Genomic DNA, 26854 nt, shown 5'->3' on the forward strand with positions numbered 1-26854 from the left:
GGGTGATCAGTCACTCTAGAGTGATGGAAGGTGACAGCCCAGGGCGTGAGAGGGAATTAATTCTGTACAGAAGATCAGTCCTCCTGGAGGAGTATGCTGTGGTCAGTGCTGGACAATAGTAAGGGTGAGATCATAGCTAGGGGCCTGGAGTCTCGAGTTCAAATCCCACTCTGTCACATCCTGGCTGTGTGGCCTTGGTCAAGCTACTTAACCTCTATGAGCCTCTGACATAGGGAGTCATAAGACTATCTATTTCATTGGGTTGTTGTATAGATGAAATGACTTAGCATTTCTTGGGTGCTTTTAGAAGTACCGAGCTCATGTAAATGCTTTGTAAGAATTTGCTGCCATTACTATTATTGTTATTAGGCTAATTTAAAATATAAACCAAGATAAATGTTTCCCTGTAAGCTTGAACAATATAGTTTACCAAGAAAATCAGAAATGAAGAAATTACAGAGTTTCAGAAGCAGCCATATGGCTCAAATATCTGTTTTCTGTGGTTTGAGTTAACCAAGAATACTGACTTCCACGTCAATGCTAATTATCCATTTTCGGGTTAAAAGTTATTTTTTCAGCACATAATCAGCATCATTGTAACTCACTTTTGAAGATTTGTTGACTTGGACTTTTTGTAATAAGATATTTAGATTATCTCCGTGGCTGGGTCTCCCTTTTCTTTTCCCCTCCTGACATGTGATATTGAGTTGAGCGCATAGTAAGGGTTGAACCGTCATATGGTTGACTAAATGAAGGAAATAATAAATTACCTTTATGCTTTCCAGTCATCCACATCTGTAATTGGGAATGCGAATTTAAATAGATCTTTTGCTTCACTTGTAACTGAAATCAGGGACTGTGTTTTGAAGGTCATATTTAGCTTTCAGGGGCTTGTGGTAAAGAACCGACCTGCCAGGGCAGGAGACATAAGGGATGCGGGTTCTGTCCCGGCGTGTGGAAGATCCTCCGGAGAAGGAAATGGCAACCGACTCCAGTATTCCTGCCTGGAGAATTCCATGGACAGAGCAGCCTGGCGGGCTATAGCCCATCAGGTAGCAAGGAGTCTAACTAAGCACAGCACAGCACAGCACATTCAGCTTCTAAATAGTGGGTTTTCCTATGATTTTCGTTCCTGGAAAATTCAGAAGACTCCCAGATTTGCTGTGTTTAACTTCAAGTACCTCCACATCTCCTTTGCCCAGCTGCATGCCACCTTCCCCACCCAGCCAAGAATTCCTAATCGCCAGGTGGGCTTGGGGCCCCCGGGAACCGAGCTCCTGCGCTTCCTGGACTTTGCGAGACCCGGCGGGCACTGCTGCCCTCTGCTGGTGACCGCGCAAAACACCGCTCTCCATTCGCATCATCTGGGCTTCTCAGAGGACGATCTCTGAAAACTCCCTTACTCCGACCCTGAACCCTGTACAAAAAAGAAAAGTTCAAAATCAAAGCAATACTAAGTGGTATAGATGAACAATGCACGTCCATCACAGTTCTGATTTTTCCTGCCATTATACCACAGTTCTTGTTTAAATAAGACTTTGCTGGTGGCTCAGATGGTCAAGAATCTGCCTACAGTGCAGGAGACCCAGGTTCTGTCCCTGAATCAGGAAGAGCCCCTGGATAACGGAATGGCAACTGACTTCAATATTCTTGCCTGGAGAATCCCATGGACAGAGGAGCCTTGGGCCTGGTGGGCTACAGTCCATGGGTTCACAAAGAGTCGGACACGACTGAGCGACTAATACACACTTATTTAAATGTTGACTACTTCGTTCCAAAAGTTCGCTTTCTCCCACCTCTGCTTTCCTGGTTGTGGATACAGCGGTGGAATGGGCTGGTTGTGGATACAGCACCATTGTGGTAAAGAACCGGTTTGCTGGTTGTGGATACAGCGCCATTTCGATGTGTCCAGTGTGGTGTTTTCCAAGTTTTCACAAGTAGAAATTGGAATTTAGATGCCATAAGTTCTAGACTGGTCGCACGACGTTCAGCAGTGCTCTGTGGTTTGTCTTAGATTCCTGATAACAAAAGTCAGAGACTCACCCTTTTCTTCTCTTTTCATGTTTCACGTCCTAGTGGTTACCTGTAAATTCATACCTCTTTCTAACAGCTTTCCTCTTAGTCCCATTGACCGTTTTTGTTGTTAAATGATAACATTTGATTTCTGGAGATCACTCCACATCGACTCATAAGGATTTTTTTATTCTTGTTTAGCGCAGCCTGCTGCTTCAACATGTATAACGTGCTGTTGTTATTTTGACCACTTTCCTGTATTAGGGCATTTAAACCGTTTGCAGTATTGTACAATTGTGCTGCCATGAATAAGCTTGTGTGTTTGTGTATGAGTGGAGGTGTATCTTCAGGGTAGCTTTTCATAAGTGGCATTCCTGGGTCAGAGGGTGAGTGTAGTTTTGTTCAGTTTCACCAGACTGTCCTCCCCCCGGGGCAGAGGCTCCCTCTGAGACTGTTAGTGACTAGGATTTATTGTAAGGATACCTGGGGGCGGGGGAGGGAAGGAGGAAGGTAGGTAGGTAGGTCAGTAAGAATGGACAAACGGGCATTTTAACCATGTGGCTCTATCTCATGAGGACTTGGGAAAATAGTCTGGTTGGCAAGGTGGAGGCATATACTGGATGGACCTCTTGAGATGATTAGAAATGGTAGCACAACTCAGCTTGTAGAGACAGGGTTGCTACTGGTTCTGGACCTAAGCAGCAGTCCTCCCTGGTGGCTCAGATGGAAAAGAATCTGCCTGCAATGCAGGATTCCTGGGTCAGGAATATCCCGTGGAGGAGGGCGTGGCTACCCACTCCAGTATTCTTGCCTGGAGAATTCTATGGTCAGAGGAGCCTGGCGGGCTACAGGCCAAAAGATCACAGAGAGCTGGACACGACTGAAGCGACTCAGCACTGGACCTAGGGCTGACCTTGGCCCTTTAACAGCCTGGTTGATGACTGTTCACTCCCGTGCACCTGCCCTTGCTTGTGACACCACTCTTGCCTGTCTCTCTGCTCTTCTTACACCGCCATCTGAGTCCTTGGCTCTGTAGGACATACAACCCTTCGTCCTGCTCCTTCTGGCCATGGTTTCAGCTCGCACTTAACTTTCTGACTGATTGTGGCCACTCTGCCTGCATGCCTATTTCATGCTGTGGTTTCTGGGTGCCCTGTATCTTCCCTTCGGGACAGAACTGGTCACACCAGGGCATCTCCTAGGCCATCTACAGTTCACACGGGATGTCATGTGTCCCCCTAGGGCAGCCTCTCCAGAGGGGCTATGGGTGGAAAGAGAAATATGACAGGAAACAGGATTGATATTGATATAATTGAACAATTCACCAGAAATGGGAGTGTGGCTGCTCTGAAGACTTTACCTATTATGTTCTCAACAACTACACAGGCCAGTTGTAAATCTCTGCTTTTTCCTATCAACATTCTTATTTTTAAGCTGGGAAGAGGAAATTAAAAAGTTATCACATGGTCCGTCACTCCTTATGTTGTATATAAAGGAAGGTGATTACTAATGAAAGTAAGAAAGTTGGTACAAGGTAACTTCCTTAAAGGATGGTCCTAAACCAAGCCCCTCATGTTGATCTTACCCTAAACGTCAGTTCAAAAAAAGCCTTTCTTTACCATCTCTCCCCTGTTGGCTCAGATGGTGAAGAACCTGCCTGCAGTGTGGGAAACCCAAGTTCGATCCCTGGGTCAGAAAGATCCCCTGGAGAAGGGAATGGCAACTGACTCTGGTTTTCTTGCCTGGAGAATTCTGTGGACAGAGGAACCTGGCGGGCTATGGTCCATGGGGTTGCAAGCAGCCAGGCATGACTGGGTGGCTAACACTTTCACTTGGCCATCTATCCCATGAATGTGTTTATCGCACTATTCTGACCACTGTCTGAATAATTTACTTAGTGGTTTGTTGTTGATTTGCCCCTCCCGTTCCGTCCCCACCAGAACAGAAGCTCCATAAACAGCATGTACTGGTCTGCCCTGCTCGCATGGCACCCAAATCACTGCTCAGCACATAGTAGGAGCTTATAAATTTTTGTTCAAGAAATCAATATACTAATGGGGAGGCTGTGTGAAAGTGTCATGCGGTGTGATGCATTTGACACTTCCTGCTGTGTGCAAGTGGCTTCTAGTCATCAAAAATTAAACGGATATTGGTTACATCGGTTACTCAAAACCTCAAAACCAGCTCCAGGAATAAGAGCATTTTGTAAGCTCTCTTCTTCCTCCAAAATGCTCTTGTGCAGAGGTGCCATTTAGCGAGGGAAAAACGCGCATGCTACATGGTTTGACCTTTATGCTGCAGTAACACTGGTATGTAGTGTGTTCTGAGCTGATGCCCTTAGTAAACTCAGCATCCTCTGAGCTGCCCACCAGCAGGGACCCTAGCAGCAGCCGAGGGAACTGCGCCTGTATAAACCCATCTCAGTCTTACCCAGGGAACCCGTAATCAAGCCTCATCTCACATCATGTCTTTGAAAATTCAGTGAAAAAGCTCAGAGTGCATGTAATTAAAAGTGAGCATCGCCACAGCCAAGCAGATAAAGCTAATTATACACTAAGAGGACCCTTCTTTAATGCGGCGGGCATGGCCGTAGTCATCCCATCAACAGCCCTCGGGGCCCGGTGTACAGGGAGCTGACCGCGTTCTGCTCAGAAAGAAAGACTCCAGTCCCCTGAAACAGGACACCCTTCTCAGAGCCAAATGCTCTCACATAAAGGGAAAGCACAAATGCGGAGGAGGAGGAGGGCCCGCTCGGTCGGATGTCTAACTGAAACCAGGCTCTCGGAAAAGAGCTCATTGTGACCGTCGTCATAAATGAAGAACGTGTGATTTTAAAATAAACCCTAGAAGCAGAACTTAAAAGAGGACGACACACATGCCCAGACCCCTCCATAGGCCAGTGTCAAGTCAACATTTTAATTTCTACAGGGCAGAAGCTTAAAAGAGGAGATGTGTTTAGTTTTCCCTCCATGAGACAACAAAGACCCCAGACTTGACGCTTCTCTAGAAGCTTCTGTGTAGAACTAGTTAATCCAGTCAAATTGAGTTAATGGCTACAGAGAGGTTGATGGAATGGGCAATTTCCTGTTCAATAATGAGCTGTCAATACGGAGCAAAGAGCTACTTTGATCAAATCAATCTTAGCAACAGTTCAGGGTTCCATTGATTTCTCTGCAATCAGTGGGGACAGTGTTAAAAAGTAAAGGAAAATACAGAGCTTACTGGAAATATGTCTCCTCTGAGAGCCAGGCAACAGGACCTGGGCCAGGGCATCCAGGAGCATTGGCATCTGGCTGGTGACAAGTCACAGGATCCCCGATGATTTAGGTCTTTGGACAATTGTAGTCCAAGTTGAGTTATGAATCCATAGTAGAATTGGAAGGCGGAAAATGCCAGGCACGTATAACTGAAAGGGCTTTCCAGGTGGCGCTAGTGGTAAAGAACCTGCCTACCAGTGCAGGAGACATAAAGGACCTGGGTTTGATCCCTGGGTTGGGAAGATTTCCTGGAGGAGGGCATGGCAGCCCACTCCAGTGTTCTTGCCTGGAGTATCCCATGGACAGAGGAGCCAGGTGGGCTACAATCCAGAGTCACGAAAAGTTGGACATGACTGAAGCACCACAGCAGGCATGCACACGTATAATTGCAGCTGCCTTCTCTACATTAATGACTATGAATACAGGTTTTGCCTGGAAAATCCCGTAGATGGAGGAGCCTGGTGGGCTGTAGTCCATGGGGTCGCTAGAGTCGGACACGACTGAGCGACTTCACTTTCACTTTTCACTTTCATGCATTGGAGAAGGAAGTGGCAACCCATTCCAGTGTTCTTGCCTGGAGAATCCCAGGGATGGGGGAGCCTGATGGGCTGCCGTCTATGGGGTTGCACAGAGTCGGACATGACTGAAGTGACTTAGCAGCAGTAGCAGCAGCATACAGGTTTTCTCTTAAATCTATAATGAGATTTTGATCATATATTCAATTCTTATCACAAATCTCAGTCTCTGATGATCATTTTTGGGAGGTTGAGGGCATTCTTTGGTTCCTTGCTGATTTGAATTTGTCTCCCCCCGCCCCACCGCCCCTTCTTTGAATTGAAATACTTCATATCTTACCTCCAAGTTTCAAAACACTGGCTAATACTTATATTGGATTTGTTTAGAGCTAGGCTTCACCTGAAATCATAAATCAGGTGACAGAAGTGAAGATTTTCACATAATTTCCTGAGAAATTTATCTTCATGTAAAAAATGTGAAAAGTGAGGTGAGATAAATAAATGACAGCTAAAAGCATCCCAAGTATAAAAGTCAGCATTTCTCTTGTGTTCCTTGTAACCAGTCTACTATTTTCATTCCAGAGTGTTCATGGCCATCAGAGCTCACCCTCTTGTCTGTGGGGTTAAAGTAATTCCTCAAACGGAAAATCTCTGCCAACTTCATGTCTATTGCTTCGGTGATGCCAACCAGCCATCTCATCCTCTGACACCCTCTTCTCCTCCTGCCCTCAGTCTTTCCCAGCATCAGAGACTTTTCCAATGAGTCAGCTGTTTGCATCAGGTGACCAAAAGACTAGAATTCTTTAGTCTACATTAATGACTATGAATACAGGTTTTGCCTGGAAAGGACTTTGCCTGGAAGGACTCAGCATCAGTCCTTCCAGGGAGTATTCAGGGTTGATTTCCCTTATGATTGACTGGTTGAATCTCCTTTCTGTCCAGGGTCTCTCAGGAGTCTTCTTAGGTGCCACAGTGCTAAGGTATCCATTGTTTGGTGCTCTGCCTTCTTTATGGTCCAGCTCTCACAACCGTATGTGACCACTGGAAAGACCATAGCCCGGCCTATACGGACCTTTGTCGGCAGAGTAACGTCTCTGCTTTTCAGCACGCTGTCTAGGTTTGTCATAGCTTTCCTGCCGAGAAGCAGTTGTCTTCTGATTTCATGGCTGCAGTCACCATCCTCAGTGATTTTAGAGCCCGAGAAGAGGAAATCCGTCGCTACTTCCACCTTTCCCCCTTCTATTTGCCATGAAGTAGTGGTAACCCCACTACTACATGGGGTACCCCATGGTTAGGATGCCATGATCTTACATTTTTTTTGGTAACATTTTGTTTTAAGCCAGCTCTTTCACTCTCCTGTTTTCCCTCATCGAGAGGCTCTTTAGTTCCTCTTTGCTTTCTGCAATTAGGGCAGTACAGCAGGCCCTTCTGTCTTTGGAATTTTCCAGGCATGAACATTGGAGTGGGTTTATAGTGTTATGATGGCATAAAGAGTATTTACAATTGAGCCATGGATTATTTCAGAAACTTTTTTTTTCCTGTACAACTTTGGTGCAGTTGGGATTAATAACTGTCCTGTGGGTTTAAGGCATAGTTTTCTAAATTCCTATCTCAGACCTGGACTCTTGGGCAAGAGTATAAATCTATTCTCCATATTTTCAACCTCATCATGTATTTGATCTGTTTGTTCTTTTTGGAGATTCCCTTCTAGAGACCTCTGCTCTATTTATTCACTAATTCACTCATTCATAACATTTTTGTGGATGCCTGCTAGGTACCAGGCCATCTTCTAGGTACTGGATGTGCACAAAAGATAGATTTCTTATTTTCCTGGAGTTTACATTGGAGTTAGAGGAGACAGAAATAAGCAATAAGTATAATAAAAAATGGACTTCCCTGGTGGGTCAGTGGTAAAGAATCCACCTGCCAATACAGGAGATTCAGGTTCAATCCTTGGGTTGGGAAGATCCCCTGGAGAAGGAAATGGCCACCCACTCCAGTATTCTTGCCTGGGAAATCCCATGGACAGAGGAGCCTGGCAGACTGCAATACATGGGGTCAGAAAATAGTTGAATGTAACTTATTGACTCAATGACAACAAATATTAAAAAAGTATTATTTTAAACAATGGTACATTGTATGGGGGGAAGAAATCAAGCTTGGTGAGATGGATTGTGAGTGCAGGAAGAGGAGCATAATGAAATTATAAACACAGGGGTTGAGAGAGGTGACATCTGAGCATCTTTGAAGGCGTGAGTGGGTCCTAGGGAAGCATGTTCCAGGCAGAGGGAAGGGTTAGGCAACAGCTGTGATAGACAATATGCCTGGTGTGTGAGGGCAACAGCTAGGAGCCGACAGCTGCAGCAGAGTGAGTGAGGGGAGAACTGGCGAAGGTGACAGCACAGAGATACTGGGAAGCAGCATCTCACAGGGCCTTGTGGGGCAGTGGGGACCTTGAACTTTATTTATTTGTTTATTTTTATTGGAGTGTAGTTGCTTTACAATATTGTGATAGTTTCTGCTGCATTGTGAAATGAATCAGCCATCCGCACACACAGATCCACCCTCTTGGACCTCCCCACCCCGACCCTCCCACGCCTCTAGGGCATCACAGAGCCCCTGAGCGGAGCTTCTTGTGCTTTATCGCAGGTGGCCACTTTTTTACGCAGAGCAGTGTATTCCTCTCCCAATGCATCCCACCCTGCACTTCCCCGCACCACATCCACATGTGGGTTCTCTATATCTGAGTCTCTGTTCCCGCCCTGCAAATAGGTTCCTCTGTACCATTTTTCTGGATTCCATGTATATGTGTGAATATACAATGCTTGTTCTTCTCTTTCTGACTTACTTCACTCTGTGTGACAGACTCTGGGTCCATCAACGTCACAACAAATGACTCCGATTCAGGGAACTTGAACTTGAAAAGGATCACACCATGCTAGCTGTTCTGTCAAAAAGAGCACAAGGAAAGATGCTGAGAGAACAGCTAGGAGACCACAGTGATCCAGGTGATGGGATGGACCAGGGTGTTCACAGGAGAAATGGAAAGTGGTCAGACTCTGGATAGATTCTGAAGTGTTACAGTCAGATTTCCTAGTGAACTGAGAGGAGAGGAGAGGAGAGAGAAAAGGAGATACCAGGGAGAATCCACTTCCTGCTCCAGTCTTCCTGTAGTTTGCTAGGTGAGGCTGTCATCCTGAGCGCTCTCTGTTCCATCCCAGGGGTTCCTCTCCTCTTGGTTGGATTCCCGGTTTTCTGGGTAGAGTTTCTCCTCTGTGACTTTCTTCCTGAGAACGGGTGCATGGGATGTACATTTGAGAGTTTTGTGGGTCTTCCAATGCTCATATTCATTCTGTAATAAAGGCTGAGAATGGGATTCTAGAGTGGAAATCTCTTTGTCTTGATCTTTGAAGGCCTTGTCCCATGGTCTTCTGGTCCACAATGTCACATTTCAGAAAATACAAGTCATTCTGATTCTTACTCCTTTCTAAGTGACCTTTTATTTCACTATTTTTTTTTTCAAGTGTTGGCCATTCTATTCTATCCTATTCTTGGCTGCACTGCAGCTTGTGGGATCGTAGTTCCCGATCGAGGATTGCACTCCGGGCCACGGTAGTCAAAGTGCCAAGTCTTAACCCCTGAACCCCCAGGGAATTCCCTTTTCTTTTCTTTGAAAACCTTTGGAATTCTCTCTTTGTACTCAGTGTTCTAAGTTTTCAGAGAGAGGTATCTTTAAAAAAAAATCCGTGTTGCTGACTGCTCAGTGGATTCTTCCCACCTAGAGATGCCCTGTGCTTCAGCTCTAGAATATCTCTTAGTTTCTACTATTCTCTCTTTCTCAGACTCTTGTTCAGGTGGTGGCTGTCCTGACTGCTACTGTCTGAACACCCTCAGGGAGTTTCCCACTTCGGATTCTCCAGGAGAAAACAATTTGCCTAACCAGCTCGAGTTGAGACAAACCAAATGAGTCATGAACTTCCAACCAGCCAGTGTGTCAGTTTCCTTCAGCTTCACTTCATCGGATCAGCTTTGGGTCACGTGACAGAGGGGTACTCCTGAGAGGCATTTGGGGACAGGCTTATTTCATTCAGATAGAGATAGTTGGAGATATTCTTTGCTGTCAAATCTTTGGTTCAAGTAATAGATCCTGGGCTAGAATTTTTTTTTTTTTTTGCCCAAGTAAGTTGTAAAAATATTTTAAATATGATATACATTTCTCTTTATATGAACATTCTAGATGGATCAAAGATTTAAGTGCAGAAAGCGACAAAGAACAAAAGAGAAAAGCATCAATATGCTAGAGGAAAACACGGGTGAATATTTTTTAAACCATGGTGTTGGAAAGGTCTTAATAGGACTTGATAATGCTATCAGGGAGCATAAAGGAAAAGAATCATAAATTTAACTATATAAACATTATAAACATCTATGTTTTAAAAATTCATTAAAAATGTAGAAAATGACTATAGGAAATTTTGCATTTCTTGACAAGCAGTTATATCCTGAAGATATGAACAGTGCTCAGAGATCAATCAGGAAGATTATGTAGAGGAATTGATGAAGCAAGGTAGGAGTTTAGCAAATGGGAAAATACAGGTCAGCACAAATGTGAAAAGAAATTCAACCTCATAATAAGAGAAACGTAATGGAAAGCAAAACATGTTTTGTTGCTGAAGATTAAAATGGGTGAAGAAAAGGTCTTGGCAGAGAGGGAAACAGGCTCTCTGTTTAATGTTGGTGGGAATGTGAGTTGGTATCTAATTTTTAGAAAAATAATTTATATAATCCTTATCTACTATGTCAAAATATAAAATGTACAGACCCTGTTAATTAACAGTTTTACTTCTAGGGATTTGAGGTAAGGAATAACAAACCAAATGTGGAAACATATGCACATAGATGATCAACTTGATGGTATCTGAAAATGAGAGTGAGAAAATGAAAAATATTCAGATGATAGGAGTTACGGATTGAAAGAGGAAAAGCTGGCACATACGAGTAATGGACTCCTGTGTAGTCATTAGAGGTGATGATGTTAATCCATATTTACTGGCATGAAAAGACATCTACCCTACATGGTGAGTGAACAAAGCAGTTCATAAGGTACACGTTCAAAATGAGCCTATTAATATGTAACCTAGATGGGTTTCAGTGGAACTAAGTGTCTCTAGAATGTAAGCTCCATGCAGACAGGGCCCACATTTTCTTCACTGCTGTGTTCCCAGAGGCTATGTCCGTCCTGGTACTTTGCAACTGTGCAATAATGTTTGTGGAATGAATGAATGAAAGAGGTTTACAAGGTTCTTGGTGCTTAGGATGCTTAGTCGCTCAGTCCTGTCTGACTCTCTGCAGTCCAATGGACTGTAGCCTGCCAGGCTCCTCTGTTCTTGAGATTTCCCAGGCAAGAATACTGGAGTGGGTTGCTATCTCCTACTCCAGGGGATTTTCTCAACTCAGGGATCGAACCCCTGTCTTTTGCGTCTCCTTTGCTGGCAGGCGGATTCTTTACCACTGCACCACCTGGGGAGCTCCAGAAGGTTAGCATGGAGGAGTGTTGGCAATTTTTTCTGTGCTCTCAGCATTTTCCTTGTCATTTGAGTTGCCTTCAAAATATTTATTTTTTTACCAAAAACAGACACGATATTAAAAACATATGGTAATGCCTTCTGCTGGTGAGAATGTTACGGTTCCAAATGGTTCAGTGGCTGTGTAAATGGTTTAACTCTCTCTGAAAAGCATTTAATATTCAATATCTGAAAATCACAAAGCATGTCTTCTTTGTGCCGATCAAACCTGAATGGGAATTTATGCTAAGGGGAAAAAAATGTAAAATACAAAATACCCTGTGCATTCCAAGGTATTCACCTTGGTTTTTATAATAGGAAGATAACAACCTTAGACAACCTAAAGGCATTTCTAATGGAAGGAAGAGTAAAAGTAAATTACGGAAATCCACTGGGTGGAATTTCACGTAACCTTTACCAGTACTGAAGACTGTAGCAATATGAACAAAAAGAGGCTGAAAATATAGTCATGCAACAATTTAAATTATGAATAAACATATGGTGCTATGGTGTTAAGACTGGAATCTGGGAGCTACTTTCTGAGAAGCATGGAAGGAACATGGATTTTAGACTCTTGGTTGATCATGTTCCCTAACTTATTTGTGCTTTGTTTTTCTTATCTACAAGATGGGGTAACAGTACTACTTCCTAGTGTTAAGAGAATTAAAATGAGTTCCTCATAAAAGTGAAAGTCTTCACAGATATAAAGAGAACAAACTAGTGGTTACCAGTGGGGAAGAGAATTGAAGGGCGTTTCAGGAGAGGGGAGTGAGAGGGACAGACCATTAGATATAAAATAAGCTACAAGGATCTGTTGTACAACATGGGGAATACAGCCTATTTTTTAAAAATAATAACTATAAATGGAGTCGTTGTTTAATTGCTAAGTCACGTTTGACTCTCTTGCCACTTAATGGACTGCAGCCGCCAGGCTCCTCTGTCAGTGGGATTTCCCAGGCAAGAATACTGGAGTGGGTTGCCATTTCCTCCTTCAGGGGATCTTTCCAACCCAGGGATCAAACCCACATCTCCTGCATTGCAGGTGGATTCTTTATCGTTGAGCCACCCGGGAAGCCCACTGTAAATGGAGTATAACCTTTAAAGCTTATATAATATTGTACAGCAACTATGCTTCCATATCTTTTAAGAAATGGGTATAAGAAGAAAGGTAAAAGGGGAAGAGTAGGGCCTAGACAACTGCAGTCGTTTTTTGTTGTGGTGGTTACTGTTGTTGTTATTATTATATTTTCAAAATCCTCAAGATTGCCAGCCTCTATTAATCACAAACGGATTGGAAAGTGAAATAGCTAAAAAATGGAGGGAGAAAGAGGTTCAGGAAATCCAACTTTGGAGGTGGGGACCACCCTCCCTGGGACTCTCCTAACTCAGAGGCGGGGAAAACCGCGGGGCCGGGGTGGGCATATACGGGAGTGTCCAGCAGGGGGCGCTGCGGGCGGAGGCGGAGCTGGGACCGGAAGCCGGGCTGGAGGCGTCCCGGCGCAGTCGGGGCCTCCTCCTACTTCCGCCGCCGCCGCCGCCGCCGTCGCCGGTCTCGGCTGAGTTGTCGGCTGTGAGTTGCCGTCTGTTCGGAACCGCTGCTGTCGCCGCCGCGATGCCGCTGGAGAACCTGGAAGAGGAGGGTCTGCCCAAGAACCCGGACCTGCGCATCGCGCAGCTGCGCTTCCTGCTCAGCCTGCCCGAGCACCGCGGGGACGCGGCGGTCCGCGACGAGCTGATGGCAGCCGTCCGCGATAACAGTGAGGCCCGCGGGAGCGCCGAGTCAGCGGCCTAGGCCCGGGCGGCCCCGCGCTCCCCAGCCTGAGGGGTTTACCCCGACGGGGACCCCGAGATCAGACCTGGCTTATCCGCACCTCGGGGCTTTCATTTTCTCAGCACCTCCAGGCTTTCAGAGTGGTGTGCTGCTCTGTGCGCCTCCCGCCTTGGGACCAGGTTGGGGGTATCCCGAGTTGTTGAGCACCGAGCCAGAGACAGGGCTTATTGTCATTAGCGACTGGTCTCGGGGACGTTAGCATTGCCGGTGGAGGGTAAACTTGGCATCGGTTCCTTTTGCCCTTCCCAGTAGTGATGGCAGCGGACGCTATAGCCTTAAGTGCACGGGTCTGAGGTGTTTGTGGCTGTAAACAAGCTCGCCCTTTCTCTCAGTACAGCAGCCACCGAGAGGCAGACCAAGGGTTGCCCTATCCCCGGCCCTAGGAGAGGGCGGCGGTGACAGGCTTGGTCCTGATGTTGGCCTCCCAGTAGCAAGCACCTCGTGGTGCCCAGCCCTTTCCTGCTAATGGGCAGGGGTCCGGCGGACGACCTCACAGCTTGTGTGGGAGGAAGAAGATGGGGGTAAGCACGCCTAAGTCACACCCCTCTTGCTCTCTCTCAGACATGGCTCCTTATTACGAAGCCTTGTGCAAGTCCCTGGAGTGGCAGATGGACGTGGACCTGCTCAACAAAATGAAGAAGGCGAACGAAGACGAGTTGAAACGTTTGGATGAGGAGCTGGAGGATGCAGAGAAGAATCTGGGGGAGAGCGAAATCCGAGACGCGATGATGGCAAAGGCGGAGTACCTCTGCCGGATAGGCGACAAGGTGGGTGAGGTGGTCTCTCCTGTCTGTGTAGCCTGAAGTGGGCACTGTTCAGGGTCTCATTTTAAACATTAAGTACCCTCTTCCCAAAACTGCACAGGTAATCTGCTTACCTGAACTAGTGAATAGTGCAGAAATGAACGAAGAAAAAGTTAATGGTTTTCTTGCTACACTGTTCTCTCCTCGGCCCCCCAGACAGCAGCCAGGTGTGTATTCTTCCCCATCTCTCCTTGTGATTCAGAGAAGTGCGTGTGCGGACATGCGTGTCTGCTGATGTTGCCAAACTTGGATGTTTCCGTAGTTTATTTTTGTAGCTTGTCTTGGTTGGGAAGCGCTGGTTCTGGTGCTTCCCAGAACCAGTGCTTTACGCAAGTAATTGTCTGTTTGTAAGAAACTAAAATCTTAGGGTTAATGCTGAAGTTTTATTTGCTCTTTCTTTTTTTCTGCCTCCTGAGAGATTATCTTTTTAATTCTCTTCTTGTACGTTTGTAGTCACGTGTAGGCACTTGTAGAAATTGGGCAGTATTGGTTTAAAAGGGTTGTTTTAAAGTGTATCGAAGTGTACTCATGCTGTGCTGTTTACTTTTTCTTTCAAAATTCTGTCTGGGTGACCGTCCATGTTAGTGCTTAGCTCTTGCTCATTCTGGTTGACTGCTGGTTAGTAGTCCGTTGTAGCAGGGTGATGCTGTGCTTTATTTAACTATTCAGTGGTTGGACCCCTGTGGTGTTTTCAGCTGTTTTTGCTAAGATAAGCTGCTGCTGTAAAACTGTGCTTGTGTGTGCCTCTGTGTACATATGCTTGTGTCTCTCCAGCGTGTACCCTGAGATGAAATCTCAGGGACAGAAAACAGTCCTTGTCTTAGTATCTGTGACTGTTCTTCAGCCCAGCAGCCAACCTAACTTATGCTATCGGCGTAAGAGGGGCACCTGCAAGTATTGGGTCTTTTAAATTTTTTAACCTAGTTGTTGTATAATAGTGGTTAAGAGGATGGGCTTTGGATGTCCTTGACTGTAAGCATTGTACCCTGAAGTGTTGAGATAATGGATAACATGGCATTAACTTTAAAAAATTGAGTACTGTGGACTCTTGGATCAGATTGCCTGAGTTCTGTTTCTGGCTTCAGTAATCATGATTTACTTAACTGGATGAGTTTCCTCAGCTATTAAATAGGAATAATGATAGTTCCCAGGGGCACAGGAGTTAGACTAGTACCTTGGCAAAGTGCTGAAATGTTAAGTGATCTGAACTGTTATTTATTATTTGATTTAAATTTAAAACAAGTTTATTTTTTTCCTGCTGACTATAGATTTAAGATCTGGTTATTGTAAAAGTTGAAAAGTACAGAACAGTTTAAAATATAGCTAGTATAGTTTGAACAGGATGCAGTATTATGAATGAATGAGAAATGTCAAGCTTTTGATTCAGGCCTTGAGGAATTCCAACAAGGATACGCTGGAATCCACATTTTGTCCATTGGTGGTGTTCTAATAATATAGTCCATGTCTATGCAATAGCATTCTTCTAAAATGAGGAGTTTTCTTTGTTCCTCCGTTTGTTTTTTGTCTGATCTTTATTTTCTGTTGGCTGTGCTGCATCTTCGCTGCTGTGTGCGGCTTTCTCGAGTTGCAGCGAGCAGGGGCTGCTACTTGTTGTGGTGGCTTCTCTGGAGGAGCGTGGACTCCAGGGCTCTCCGCCTCAGCAGTCGTGTCGCACTGGGCTAGTTGCCCTGTGGCACACGTGGATCCTCCCAGACCAGGGATTGAACCCGTGTCTCCAGCATTGGCAGGTGGATCCTTACCCACTGCGCCACCAGGGAAGCCCTACTTTGTTTTTAATATTTTATTCTATTTACTAAATAATCAACTTGGTGGCTTTTTATTTCTCACTGTACTGTATTGATTATAGTCATTATTATTTTTGGTGGTCAGTTTGTTATAGATTTGTTAGTGTAAGTTCCTTTAAGATGGTTTCTTTGTCCTTTTGACATGATCTCATTGGTCTTCCCTATTTTCTCATAAAACAAGATGTCACAGGCTCACGTCGTTTTCTTTCTTCTTTTTTTCTTTTTTGTTGTTTTTGGTTTTTCTGGCCACGTCACACAGCATGTGGGATCTTAGTTTCTCAGCTGGGGGTTGAACCCATACCCGCAGCAGTGGGAATGCAGAGTCTTAATCCTAACTGGACCACCAGGGAAGTCCCACATATTCATATTTTTAAAGCAATGAAAACATTTTATTCCACAATGATTTGAGATGGAATTGTATATTTAAATAATCAGTTGCATTCTAAGTGATTAAGGTAAAATTTTTTAATACTCTTTAGTTGTTAGGATTGATAATTTATAGGAAAGTAAAAGCGTATTGTAATTGTTAGAGGAAAAATATTGAATATATAGAACAAAGAAGAATACTGAAACAATGGTGAATAAGTTATGAATGTGTTTTTTCCCCCTAGAATATAAGTATATGCTTAGACACATTTGATGTGTTTCTTACACTTTATACACATGGAGAGAATAGTAACCACCCAGCTTCAACAGTTACCATCTCATGGCCATACTCTTCTGTCTCCACGCCTACCTCTCCTCCCACTTTTTGCTTAGAAAATCCTAGACAGCTGTAGCTTTCAAAACATTTAACCTTTTCTCACCTGTTCGCCTTGTTCTCTTGACAGGAAGGTGCTCTGACAGCCTTTCGCAGGACCTATGACAAAACCGTGGCGCTGGGTCACCGACTGGATATTGTGTTCTATCTCCTTAGAATTGGTTTATTTTACATGGATAATGACCTCATCACTCGAAATACAGAAAAGGCCAAAAGGTACGTTTTAGTGGTGGGGGTATATTCCCTCTAAGTTACGATGCTATGAATAAGAAATTGATGGAAGAAATCTGTTTCTTTTGTTTGCAACTAGTACACTTGGTCAAATAATTAATGTACTTATTTAGGAAACTATTCTCTTTATATATTACTTTTTGGTTTAAGTTGTGACAAGTTGTTCTCTCTTTCATAATAATACAAAGCTTGCAAAAAGCACTGTTTATTTCCAGATTATGACTTTTGTTTTAATTTTATAGCTTGATAGAGGAAGGAGGAGATTGGGACCGGAGGAACCGCCTAAAAGTATATCAAGGTCTTTATTGTGTAGCTATTCGTGATTTCAAACAGGCAGCTGAACTCTTCCTTGACACAGTTTCAACATTTACATCCTATGAACTCATGGATTATAAAACCTTTGTGACTTACACCGTCTATGTCAGCATGATTGCCTTAGAAAGACCGGATCTCAGGGAAAAGGTAACGACTGAGTCTTTGATACTCATGTTTAGAGAATACACCATGCTTTTCCAGAATAAATAAACCATAATCATTGAAGCATACATTTGTTCTTTGAAAAACCCCTAGGTGATTAAAGGGGCAGAGATCCTCGAGGTGCTGCACAGCCTGCCGGCCGTCCGCCAGTACCTGTTTTCACTCTACGAATGCCGTTACTCTGTTTTCTTCCAGTCGTTAGGTAAGGATAGAGTTGTTCGTTCGGGCTGTCTTCATCTTATTCCTCACTCTGTCTGTGGACAACCTTAGATGATTTTTCACATATATGAAAAATACAGTGTGCAGAGATAGCTGTTGTTCTTTGGTCAGCGTGCCTAATCTTTGTCCATTCTTGTTAGACGCTGATCAAATATCTTTTTGTGTGGTCCACAAGGTAAGATTGATGGTTACATTTTTTTAAGGATTATTTAACAAAACAGAACACAGAAAAATGCATGACAGTTCTGCGGCCTCACCAGCTAGAGAGATCAGCTGTCTGGTTCTCTGCCGAGGAAGTATGCCTGACCCCTGAGCACGAGTGAGCAAGTGGTTCTAAGCATTGAGTGTTTTGGCGACTGATGTATGGGAATTTGACTCTCCTTTCAATTGAGTTAGCTGTGCATTAGCTGAGTCTTTGTGCTGATTTGCAAATCATTTTCAAGGGATGTTGGTTGAGAAAATGTGTTGAATGTGTTTGTGGTGTTCAACCCAGGGTTCCTTCCCAGATTTTCCTAAAACTTAAAACAGCTTGGCATTGATAATTCTCTTGTCTGCTGCAAGTTTCGGAAGGTATTTGGTTAATATAAATAGGCAGCATTTACAAAACTTGGGAAAGGAGGACTCCAAATGATGATCTTTTACTTTCGAAGTGGGTGTTGGCCCAGTGCTTATGGCGTGCTTTCTCCATGCCTAGAAAGTTCGGCTGCCTTGTGGGAATTCACGTGTCTGTGCTCAGTCACATCTGACTCTGCAACTCCATGGACTGTAGCCTGCCAGGCTCTTTCTGTCCATGGGATTTTTCAGGCAAGAATTCTGGAGTAGGTTGCAATTTCATCCTCCACAGGATCTTTCCAACCCAGGGATCGAACCTGTGTCTCCTGCATTGGCAGGTGGATTCTTCACCACTGAGCCACCTGGGAAACCCCATGGGGATTCATACTCCCTTTTAGGCAGTGTGGGAACAGGGAAGGTGTGGAAGGACCTGTGTGGTCCTATCTTCTCATGTTGGCCCACACAGTTGGAAGTGTGGAATTGCCCTTCTCCCTTTTTTATGGCTATGGATCCCATGGTCTGTATTCTGCTCAAATGTGGAGCTTTCTCCTTATTCCTTTGGCCGAAGAGGTTTTTAATAAACCCTTTGTCTGCGTTCCTGGTGCTCTTATTTCATGCCCCATCTATTGACAAGGTGTGCAACCACACCAGTGCTTGCAGAACATCTTCATCACCCAAAAGATGCTCTGTACCCATCGGCAGTCACCTCCCCTTCCTGTTCGCAGCCTCTGGTCTTTCTGTCTCCATGGATTTGCTTATTTCGGACATGGCGCATAAATGGGTTTACACAGAGCCTCGTGCTCGGCTCCTTCTGCCAGCATGCTTTTGCTGTCACCTGTGCTGTAGCCTAGAGCAGAGCTTCATTCAGTTTACAGCTGAGTGACACACCGCTGCATGGAGACAGGGTTTTACTTATCCATTTATCAGGTGATGGACGTTATCATAAACAGTGTTGTAATGAATGTTTATATACAAGTTTTCGTATGGACACAGTGTATACTTTCTCCTGGGTGTATACCTAGTAATGGAATGGCTGGGTCATATGGTAACTATTTGAGAAACTGTTTGAGAAACTGCCAGACTGTTCTCTAGAGCAGCTACGCCGTTTTACCACCAGCAGCGTGTGAGTCCCAGTCCCATCCCCCCAGCCCCCACCATAATACATGTTAATTGTGTGTTTTTTTTTATTATAGGCATCTTAGTGGGTGCAGTGATACATGATGGTTTTGAATATCTCCATGTGCTTATTGGACATATGCCTTGTTTTGAAAACAAATTATTCTGGGATGCTTTATTACAGTTTTTCTCTACTGCTACCCAGAGTTATTAGGAGCAGACCTTACTTTTTTTTTCTTTGTAATGATCTTGACACGAGCACAGTGCCTGTCTGTGTCATTAAGTGCTTCGTGAAAGTGTCTGTAATTTGAGACACTTGGGATATGTACCAAATTTACTCATTTCCCAGATATTTAAAAATTTAAAAAAAACTTCATTGGAGTGTAGTTGGTTTACAGCGTTGTGTTAGTTTCAGCGGCACAGCAGAGTGACTCAGTCACACACATATTCACTCTTTGTTTATTCTTTGCTCATACGGCTTATCTCAGAATACTGAGCAGCGCTGCCCGTGCTGTCCAGCAGCCCTTGTTGGTTTACTGTCTTACAATAGTGTGTGTGTTCTTCCCAAGCTCCTGGTTTATCCAACCCCCCCTTCCCTTTGGTAACCAGAAGTGTCTATGCTAAGTCTCTTGCGTCTGTTTCTGTTTTGTAAATGAGTTCGTGTTCATCAGTCTGTAGACTAGACCAGTAAGTGATCTCATAGGCTTTTTGTCGTTCTTTGTCTGACTTCCTTCGCTTACTGTGATCATCACCAGGGCTGTGCATGCTGCTGGAAATGACATTAACTCATCCTTTTCTTCGGCTGAGTCATACTTCATTGTACATGTATGAAACGCTCGCTTGAGCCATCCATCTTCCCTGGAGCTTTTGGGTGCTTCCTGTTGAATTCAGTTCAGTCGCTCAGTCGTGTCCGACTCTTTGCGACCCCATGAATCGCAGCATGCCAGGCCTCCCTGTCCATCACCAACTCCCGGAGTTCACTCAGACTCACATCCATCGAGTCAGTGATGCCATCCAGCCATCTCATCCTCTGTCGTCCCCTTCTCCTCCTGCCCCCAATCCCTTCCAGCATCAGAGTCTTTTCCAATGAGTCAACTCTTCGCATGAGGTGGCCAAAGTATTGGAGTTTCAGCTTCAGCATCAGTCCTTCCAAAGAACACCCAGGACTGATCTCCTTTAGGATGGACTGGTTGCTAGTGTAAATGGTGCTGCAGTGAATGCTGGGTGCACGTGTCTTTCTGAAGTGAGGCTTTTCTCCACCTCAAGGCCAGGAGTGAGAGCAGGTCATGGGCAGCCTGTGTTTAGTTTCTTTAAGGAACCTCCATGTGTCCCTTCTGGTGACTGTTAACAGTTTCCATTGTGCCCCGAAAGCATAGGCAGGTTCCCTATTCTCCGTGCTCTCTCCCACATTTACTGTTTGTAGTCGTTTTTTGTTTTTTGTTTTTTTTTTTAAGCTTTTTACTTGATTTTGGAGTTGAACTGATGACTAAGATGTGACTGTTTCAGGTTCACAGCAGAGCAGCTCTGGCATCCGAACACGTGTATGCTTCTTCCCCACACTGCTGTTCGTAGTCTTTTTGATGATGACCAGTCAGACTGGTGCTAATTATTTCTTGAATAATTAGCAATATGGAGCATATTTTCATGTGCTTTCAGAAAAGGGTGGGGGGGAAAGGCAGCGTTTATCTTAAGCTGATCGCTTAAGATTGACTTGTTGAAGGTCCAGCATGCTTTGAATTGTTTTTTGATTACCTGCCCTAGGCCATTGCTTAAAGGGCAGGTGTCCTTTACAGCCCAGCAGGCCTTGTGAATTTGAAGAGTTGCCAGTATGCGCTGGGCTTGCCAGGTGGCTCAGCTGGTAAGGAATCAGCCTGCAATGTGGGAGACCTGAGTTTGATCCCTGGGTTGGGAAGATCCCCTGGAGAAGGGAGCATCTACCCACTCCAGTATTCTGGCCTGGAGAATTCCATAGACTGTATAGTCCATGGGGTCGCAGAGAATCAGGCACCTGAGCGGCTTTCCTTCTGGCTTGTTTTCAGGTGTTGTTGTGGGAAATGTCCACATGGTGGCAGCACTTCTTCACGCCCCTCTCAGGTTCCTTGGGCAGTCAGAGCCCTGGAGAAAAGTCGTGTTCCAGGGTTTTTGATAAAAGTGCAATGCACCACAGTTCTGGTCTCATGACTTCCCCCTTATGCTGCACCCCCCCCCCCCAAGAGAAATCTCAAGCCTTCCCCAACCTGCCCTGCTGAGGGTGCTATGGTACTTAGGTGGGGTAACTCAGGAAGGAGGCTGGCGGTAGGAACCGCACCCCCAGGAGACTTAGAGACCAGGTGACATTGAGAGCTCTTTCAGCCCAGAGGGTCCACCATTCTGGGGTGCACTAGGCGTGGTTGAGCTCTAGGAGGGCCCGCCTGGATCTGGAAATTGGGGTCCCATCCACAGGGGACCAGGCACTCAGGGTCCAGACGGGGCTCATTTGCTGGTACATCCTCCCTAGCTCCCTCAGCCCCAGCCCAGTCCAGCCTTGGGTCCCAAGGCTGCTCAGGCTTCAGGGGTGTGACTGCAGCCCAGGTCCCCGGGCCTGAGGGGAATACTGTTGATATTTCTGTTGTTTTCTTTTTAAATTCTATTTTTATTGTATACTGGAGTAGAGATAATTTACACTGTGGTGTTTGTTTTTGGTGTTAAGCAACCTGGTTCAGTTACAGAGATACGTACATGTATTCCTCTTCATATTCTTTTCCTATCTAGGTTATTACAGAGCGTTAGGTAGAGTTCCCTGTGTTATTTATTAGGTCCTTGTGAATTACCTATTTTACATATTGTTGTTCAGTTGCTAAATCATGTGTGACTCTTTGCCACCCCATGGACTGTACCACACCACATTTCCCTGTCCATCACCATCTCCTGGAGTTTGCTCAAACTCATGTCCATTGAGTTGGTGATTCCATCCAACCATCTCCTCCTTTGTCGCCCCCTTCTCCTGTCTTCAGTCTTTCCCAGTATCAGGGTCTTTTCCAATGAGTCAGCTCTTCACATCAGGTGGCCAAAGTATTGGAGCTTCAACATTAGTCTTTCCAATGAATATTCAGAGTTGGTTTCCTTTAGGATTGACTGGTTTAATCTCCTTGCTGTCCAAAGGACTCTCAAGAGTCTTCTCCAGCACCACAGTTCTAAAGCATCAATTCTTTGGTGCTCAGCCGCCTTTATGGTTCCAACTTTCACATCCGTACATGAATACTGGAAAAAGCATATCTTTGATCATACACACCTTTGTTGGCAAAGTGATGTCTGTGATTTTTAATATAGGTTTGTCATAGCTTTCCTTCCAAGGAGCAAGCATCTTTTAATTTCATAGCTGCAGTCACCATCCACAGTGATTTTGGAGCCCAAGAAAATAAAGTCTGTCACTGTTTCCACTTTTCCCCCTTTTATTTGACACGAAGTGATGGCACCCAGTGCCATCATTGTAGTTTTTTTAAATGTTGAATTTTAAGCCATCTTTGTCACTCTGCTGTTTCACCCTTATCAGGAGGCTTTTTACTTCCTCTTTACTTTCTGCCATTAGAGTGGTACCATCTGCATATCTGAAGTCGTTTATATTTCTCCTGGATATCTTGGTCCTGCTGGTGGTTGATCCGGCGCGGCATTTCGCATGATGTACTCTGCATGTAAGTTAAATAAACAGGTGACAGTGTACAGCCTTGTCATACTCCTTTCCCAGTTTTGAACAAGTCAGTCATTCCATGTAAGGTTCTAACTGTTTGTTCTTGATTTGCATACAGGTTTCTCAGGAGACAGCTAAGGTGGTCTGGTATTCCCATCTCTTTAAGAATGTTCTGCAGTTTGTTGTGATCCACACAGTCAAAGACTTTAGCATAGTCAGTGAAGCAGAAGTAGATGTTTTTCTGGAATTCCCTTACTTTCTCTATGATCCAGCGAATGTTGGCAATTTGATCTCTGGTTCCTCTGCCTTTTCTAAACTCAGCTTGTGCATCTGAAAGTTCTCAGTTCACATACTGCTGAAACCTACTTTGAAGGATTTTGAGCATTCCCTTGCTAGCGTGTGAGATGAGTACAACTGTGCGGTAGTTGGAGCATTCTTTGGCATTGCCTCTCTTTGGGATTGGAATGAAAACTGACCTGTTCCAGTCCTGTGGCCACTGTTAAGTTTTCCAAATTTGCTGGCATATTCAGTGTAGCACTTTGACAGCATCATCTTGTAGGATTTGAAATAGCTCAGTTGGAATTCCATCACCTCCACTAGTCTGTTCATAGTGATGCTTCCTAAAGGCCCACTTGACTTCACACTCTAGGACGTCTGGTTCTAGGTGAGTGATCTCACTATCGTGGTTATCTGGGTCATTAAGATCTTTTTGTATAGTTCTTCTGTATATTCTTGCCACCTCTTCTTAATGTCTTCTGCTTATGTTAGGTCCATACCGTTTCTGCCTTTGATTGTGCCGGTCTTTGCATGAAAGCGTCCCTTGGTATCTGTTAACCGGTTTTCAGGTTGTTGTTACAGGAAACGTCCACAAGGCGGCAGCGGTCCTCCATGCCCCCCTCCAGTTTCTTGGGCAATCGGAGCCCTAGGGAAAGTTGTGTTCCGGGGTTGTAGATTAGAGTGGAATGTGCCAGGGCTCGGGTCTTTTGACTTTTTCCCCCTTCTCCTGTACTCCCCAAAATCCCAAGACCTCTGTGAACTGTGCTCCTGAGGGTGCTGTAGTACTTGGGTAGGGCAACTCCAAGGAGGGAAGCTGCTGGTGGGAGCCTCACCACTGGGACACTTGGAGACCAGGTGACAGGTCAAAGCTCTTCCTACCCGGCGGCTCGACCGTAATCTGGGTGTTCTAGGCTTGACTGAGCTCTCGGAGGGCCCCCCCTAGATCTGGAGATTGGGGTCCCATTCACAGGGGACCAGGCACTGAGGGTCCAGGGGAGGGGGACTCCATTGCAGGCACGTCTCCCCCATTCCCTCAGCTCCACCCCAGCGCTGCCTTGGCAACAGGCTGCTCAGGCTCCAGGAATGTGACCGCATCCCGGGTCACCCAGGCCTGCAGGTAATACCATGGACATCTCTTTTCTTTTTAAATTTAAGTACTTTTTGTGTGCTGGAGTAGAGTTGATTTACCCAGTGGTGTGTTTGGTATGAAGCAAACTGATTCAGTTACATGATACATATGTGTATGCTTCTTCAGATTCTTCTCCTGTCTAGTTATTACAGTGTTGAGTTCTCTTATACAGTAGGTCCTTGTCAGTTATCTGTAAAATACATGTAATATATTACTGTGTGTGTGTGTAAACCCCAGCCTCCTAATGTATGCCTCCTCTCCCCCAACACACCTTTCCCCTTTGGTAACCAGAAGTTTGTCCTAGTTATCAAAGTGTGTGCGTCTTTGTGTTTTGTGAATGAGCTCCTTTGTATGGACTTTGATATTCTACCCATAAGTGATATCATAGGCTTTTTGTCCCTCTGACTTCCTTCACTTAGTGTGATCATCTCCAGGTCCATCCACGTTGCTGGTGAAGGCATGGGTTCATTCTTTTTTGTGGCTGAAGGAACATTCCATTATGTGTATGTACTCATAGGTATCTGTTCCTCTGCTGACAGGTTGCTTCCCTGTCCTGCCTGTTGTAAAGTGCTCTGTGAGCATTGGGGCGCATATATCTTTTCCGATTATGGCTTTCTCCATATATGTGTATGCCCACGAGGGGAACTGCTGGATTATGTGGTAGTTCTCTGTTTAGTTTTTCAGTGCAGCCCATATCCTGCTCCGTAGTGGCTGTTGCTAGTTTACATTCCCACCAACAGTGTAAAAAGGTTCCCTTTCCTCCACACCCTCTTCAGCATTTATTGTTTGTAGACTTTTTGATGATGGCCATTCTGACCAGTGTAAGGTGATGTCTCACTAGGTTTGATTTGCATTTCTCTGATAATTACTGATGTTTCTTGTGCCTCATGGCCATCTGTATTTCTTCCCCTGAGAAATGTCTATTTAGATCTTCTGCCCCCATTTTTTCTTTTTTAGCTGCTAGGCATGTGTGATCTTCTCTGACCAGGGGTCAAAGGCTTGCCCCTACATTGGGAGCACAGAGTCTTAACCATGGACCACCAGGGAAATCCTGCCCGTTTTGTGATTGGGTGGTTTGGTTTTTGACCGAGGGCTGCAAGAGCTGTTTGTGTGCTGTGGAGATTAACTCCTTGTAGGTTGCTTTGTTTGCAAATGTCTCCCATTCTATGGGTTGTCTTTTCATTCTGTGGTTTCTTGAGGTGAAGGAGCTTTTAATTAATTCCTGTTTATTTTTTACTCTAGGAGGTCATCAAAAAAGACATTGCTGTGATTTATGTCAGAGAGTGTTCTGTTTTCCTACATTTAGGTCTTTGATCCATTTTAAGTTTATTTTCGTGTGTGGTGTTAGGGAAGGTTCCAGTTTCATCCTGTCACACGGAGCTGTCCAGCAGCACTTATTGAAGAGACGGTCTTTTCTCCATTGTATGTTCTTGCCTCCTTTGTCATAGATTAACTGGGCATAGGTGTCTGTTTATTTCTGGACTTGCTTTCGTGGTCCGTTGACCTGTCTGTCAGCACCATGCTGCCGACTACTAGCCCCGTGGTGCGCCCAGTACGTTTCTTGCACTAAAGCCCATGTTACTGCCATTTCTTTGCAGTGGCTCATTGTGTTTTCCTGCCGAGTAGCATTTCGATGCGTGTGTGTCACAGTCTGCTGCCTACTCAACCTGCAGGCGGGGTGCAGGCAGAGCGGCCCTTGGGCACCCCTGGGACGGCGGGGCCGGGCCTGGGACCGCCCTCCATTTCCCAGGCATTTTAAACGCAAAGGACAGACAGATGAATATTTTGACAAGTTACCATTTGTATCATTTACCGTCTGCTCCTGTGTAGTGAGATATGTAGCATTTATTTGGCTTTGTAATAAGCTTTTTTGCTTTGCTAAGTATTCATAGACTGTGTACTTTGAAATATTTTACTTGAAAGAGGAAGTAACATCCTTTTCTAGGTAAAACCTAGTTTTCAGAAGTTTACAAATAAACCGAGGTGAGAAAGTCTTAATGTCCAAATTCATATTACAAATTACACAGAATTGTTCCAGAATCATTTTAAGATAGTCATATATCCTCCCAGAACTTCTGTTCATTACATACTTGGAAAATTGGAAAGTAGCAGTCACCCCAAAACCCTGAGGTTTTCTGTATATGTGGAAAAGTTTCTAATGTATCACATAAAGAAGAAAGAGGCGCTCTATCCTTGGCTTGCCTGGGCTCTTTCTCTTGAGGCAACCGCTGAGCTCAGGTTCCAAGGGCATTTGTGTCCAGACACACAGGCACGAAGCACCATTAAATATACGTAGGTGTATTTTACACACAGGTTTCTAAGTAGCTTTTTAGGATTTTTAAGTACCTTTTTCCCTAAAATATAACGAGTATTTCTTCATGTCTCCGTACATATAGCTGGGCATTGGGTCAGTAAGTATTTTTAAGTGTCTCTCATGCGTGGGAGAAGGAAATGGCAACCCACTCCAGTGTTCTTGCCTGGAGAATCCCAGGGCGGGGGAGCCTGGTGGGCTGCCGTCTGTGGGGTTGCACAGAGTTGGACACGACTGAAGCGACTTAGCAGCAGCACGCGTTGGACACTGTATACGTAGCGGCAGGTCTAATAGGCGGGCCTCCCTGGAAATGCCCGGTAAACCTTCT

The 26854-nt window shown here is 44.9% G+C and overlaps 1 protein-coding gene across 1 annotated transcript in view; it reads left to right on the forward strand.

Annotated features, from left to right (window-relative positions):
• The first annotated feature begins 12867 nt into the window (after positions 1 to 12867).
• Positions 12868 to 26854, forward strand: part of PSMD6 (proteasome (prosome, macropain) 26S subunit, non-ATPase, 6) — an 18846-nt gene continuing 4859 nt past the window's right edge. The window contains exons 1-5 of the mRNA XM_010851528.1: positions 12868 to 13106; positions 13742 to 13947; positions 16619 to 16764; positions 17022 to 17241; positions 17350 to 17458. Coding sequence (XP_010849830.1) covers positions 12962 to 13106; positions 13742 to 13947; positions 16619 to 16764; positions 17022 to 17241; positions 17350 to 17458 — 826 coding nt within the window. The 5' untranslated portion in view covers positions 12868 to 12961. The remainder of the gene's footprint in view (positions 13107 to 13741; positions 13948 to 16618; positions 16765 to 17021; positions 17242 to 17349; positions 17459 to 26854) is intronic.

The sequence above is a fragment of the Bison bison genome, unplaced genomic scaffold (assembly GCF_000754665.1).
Source record: "Bison bison bison isolate TAMUID 2011002044 unplaced genomic scaffold, Bison_UMD1.0 scf7180017864304, whole genome shotgun sequence".
Classification (NCBI taxonomy): domain Eukaryota; kingdom Metazoa; phylum Chordata; class Mammalia; order Artiodactyla; family Bovidae; genus Bison; species Bison bison.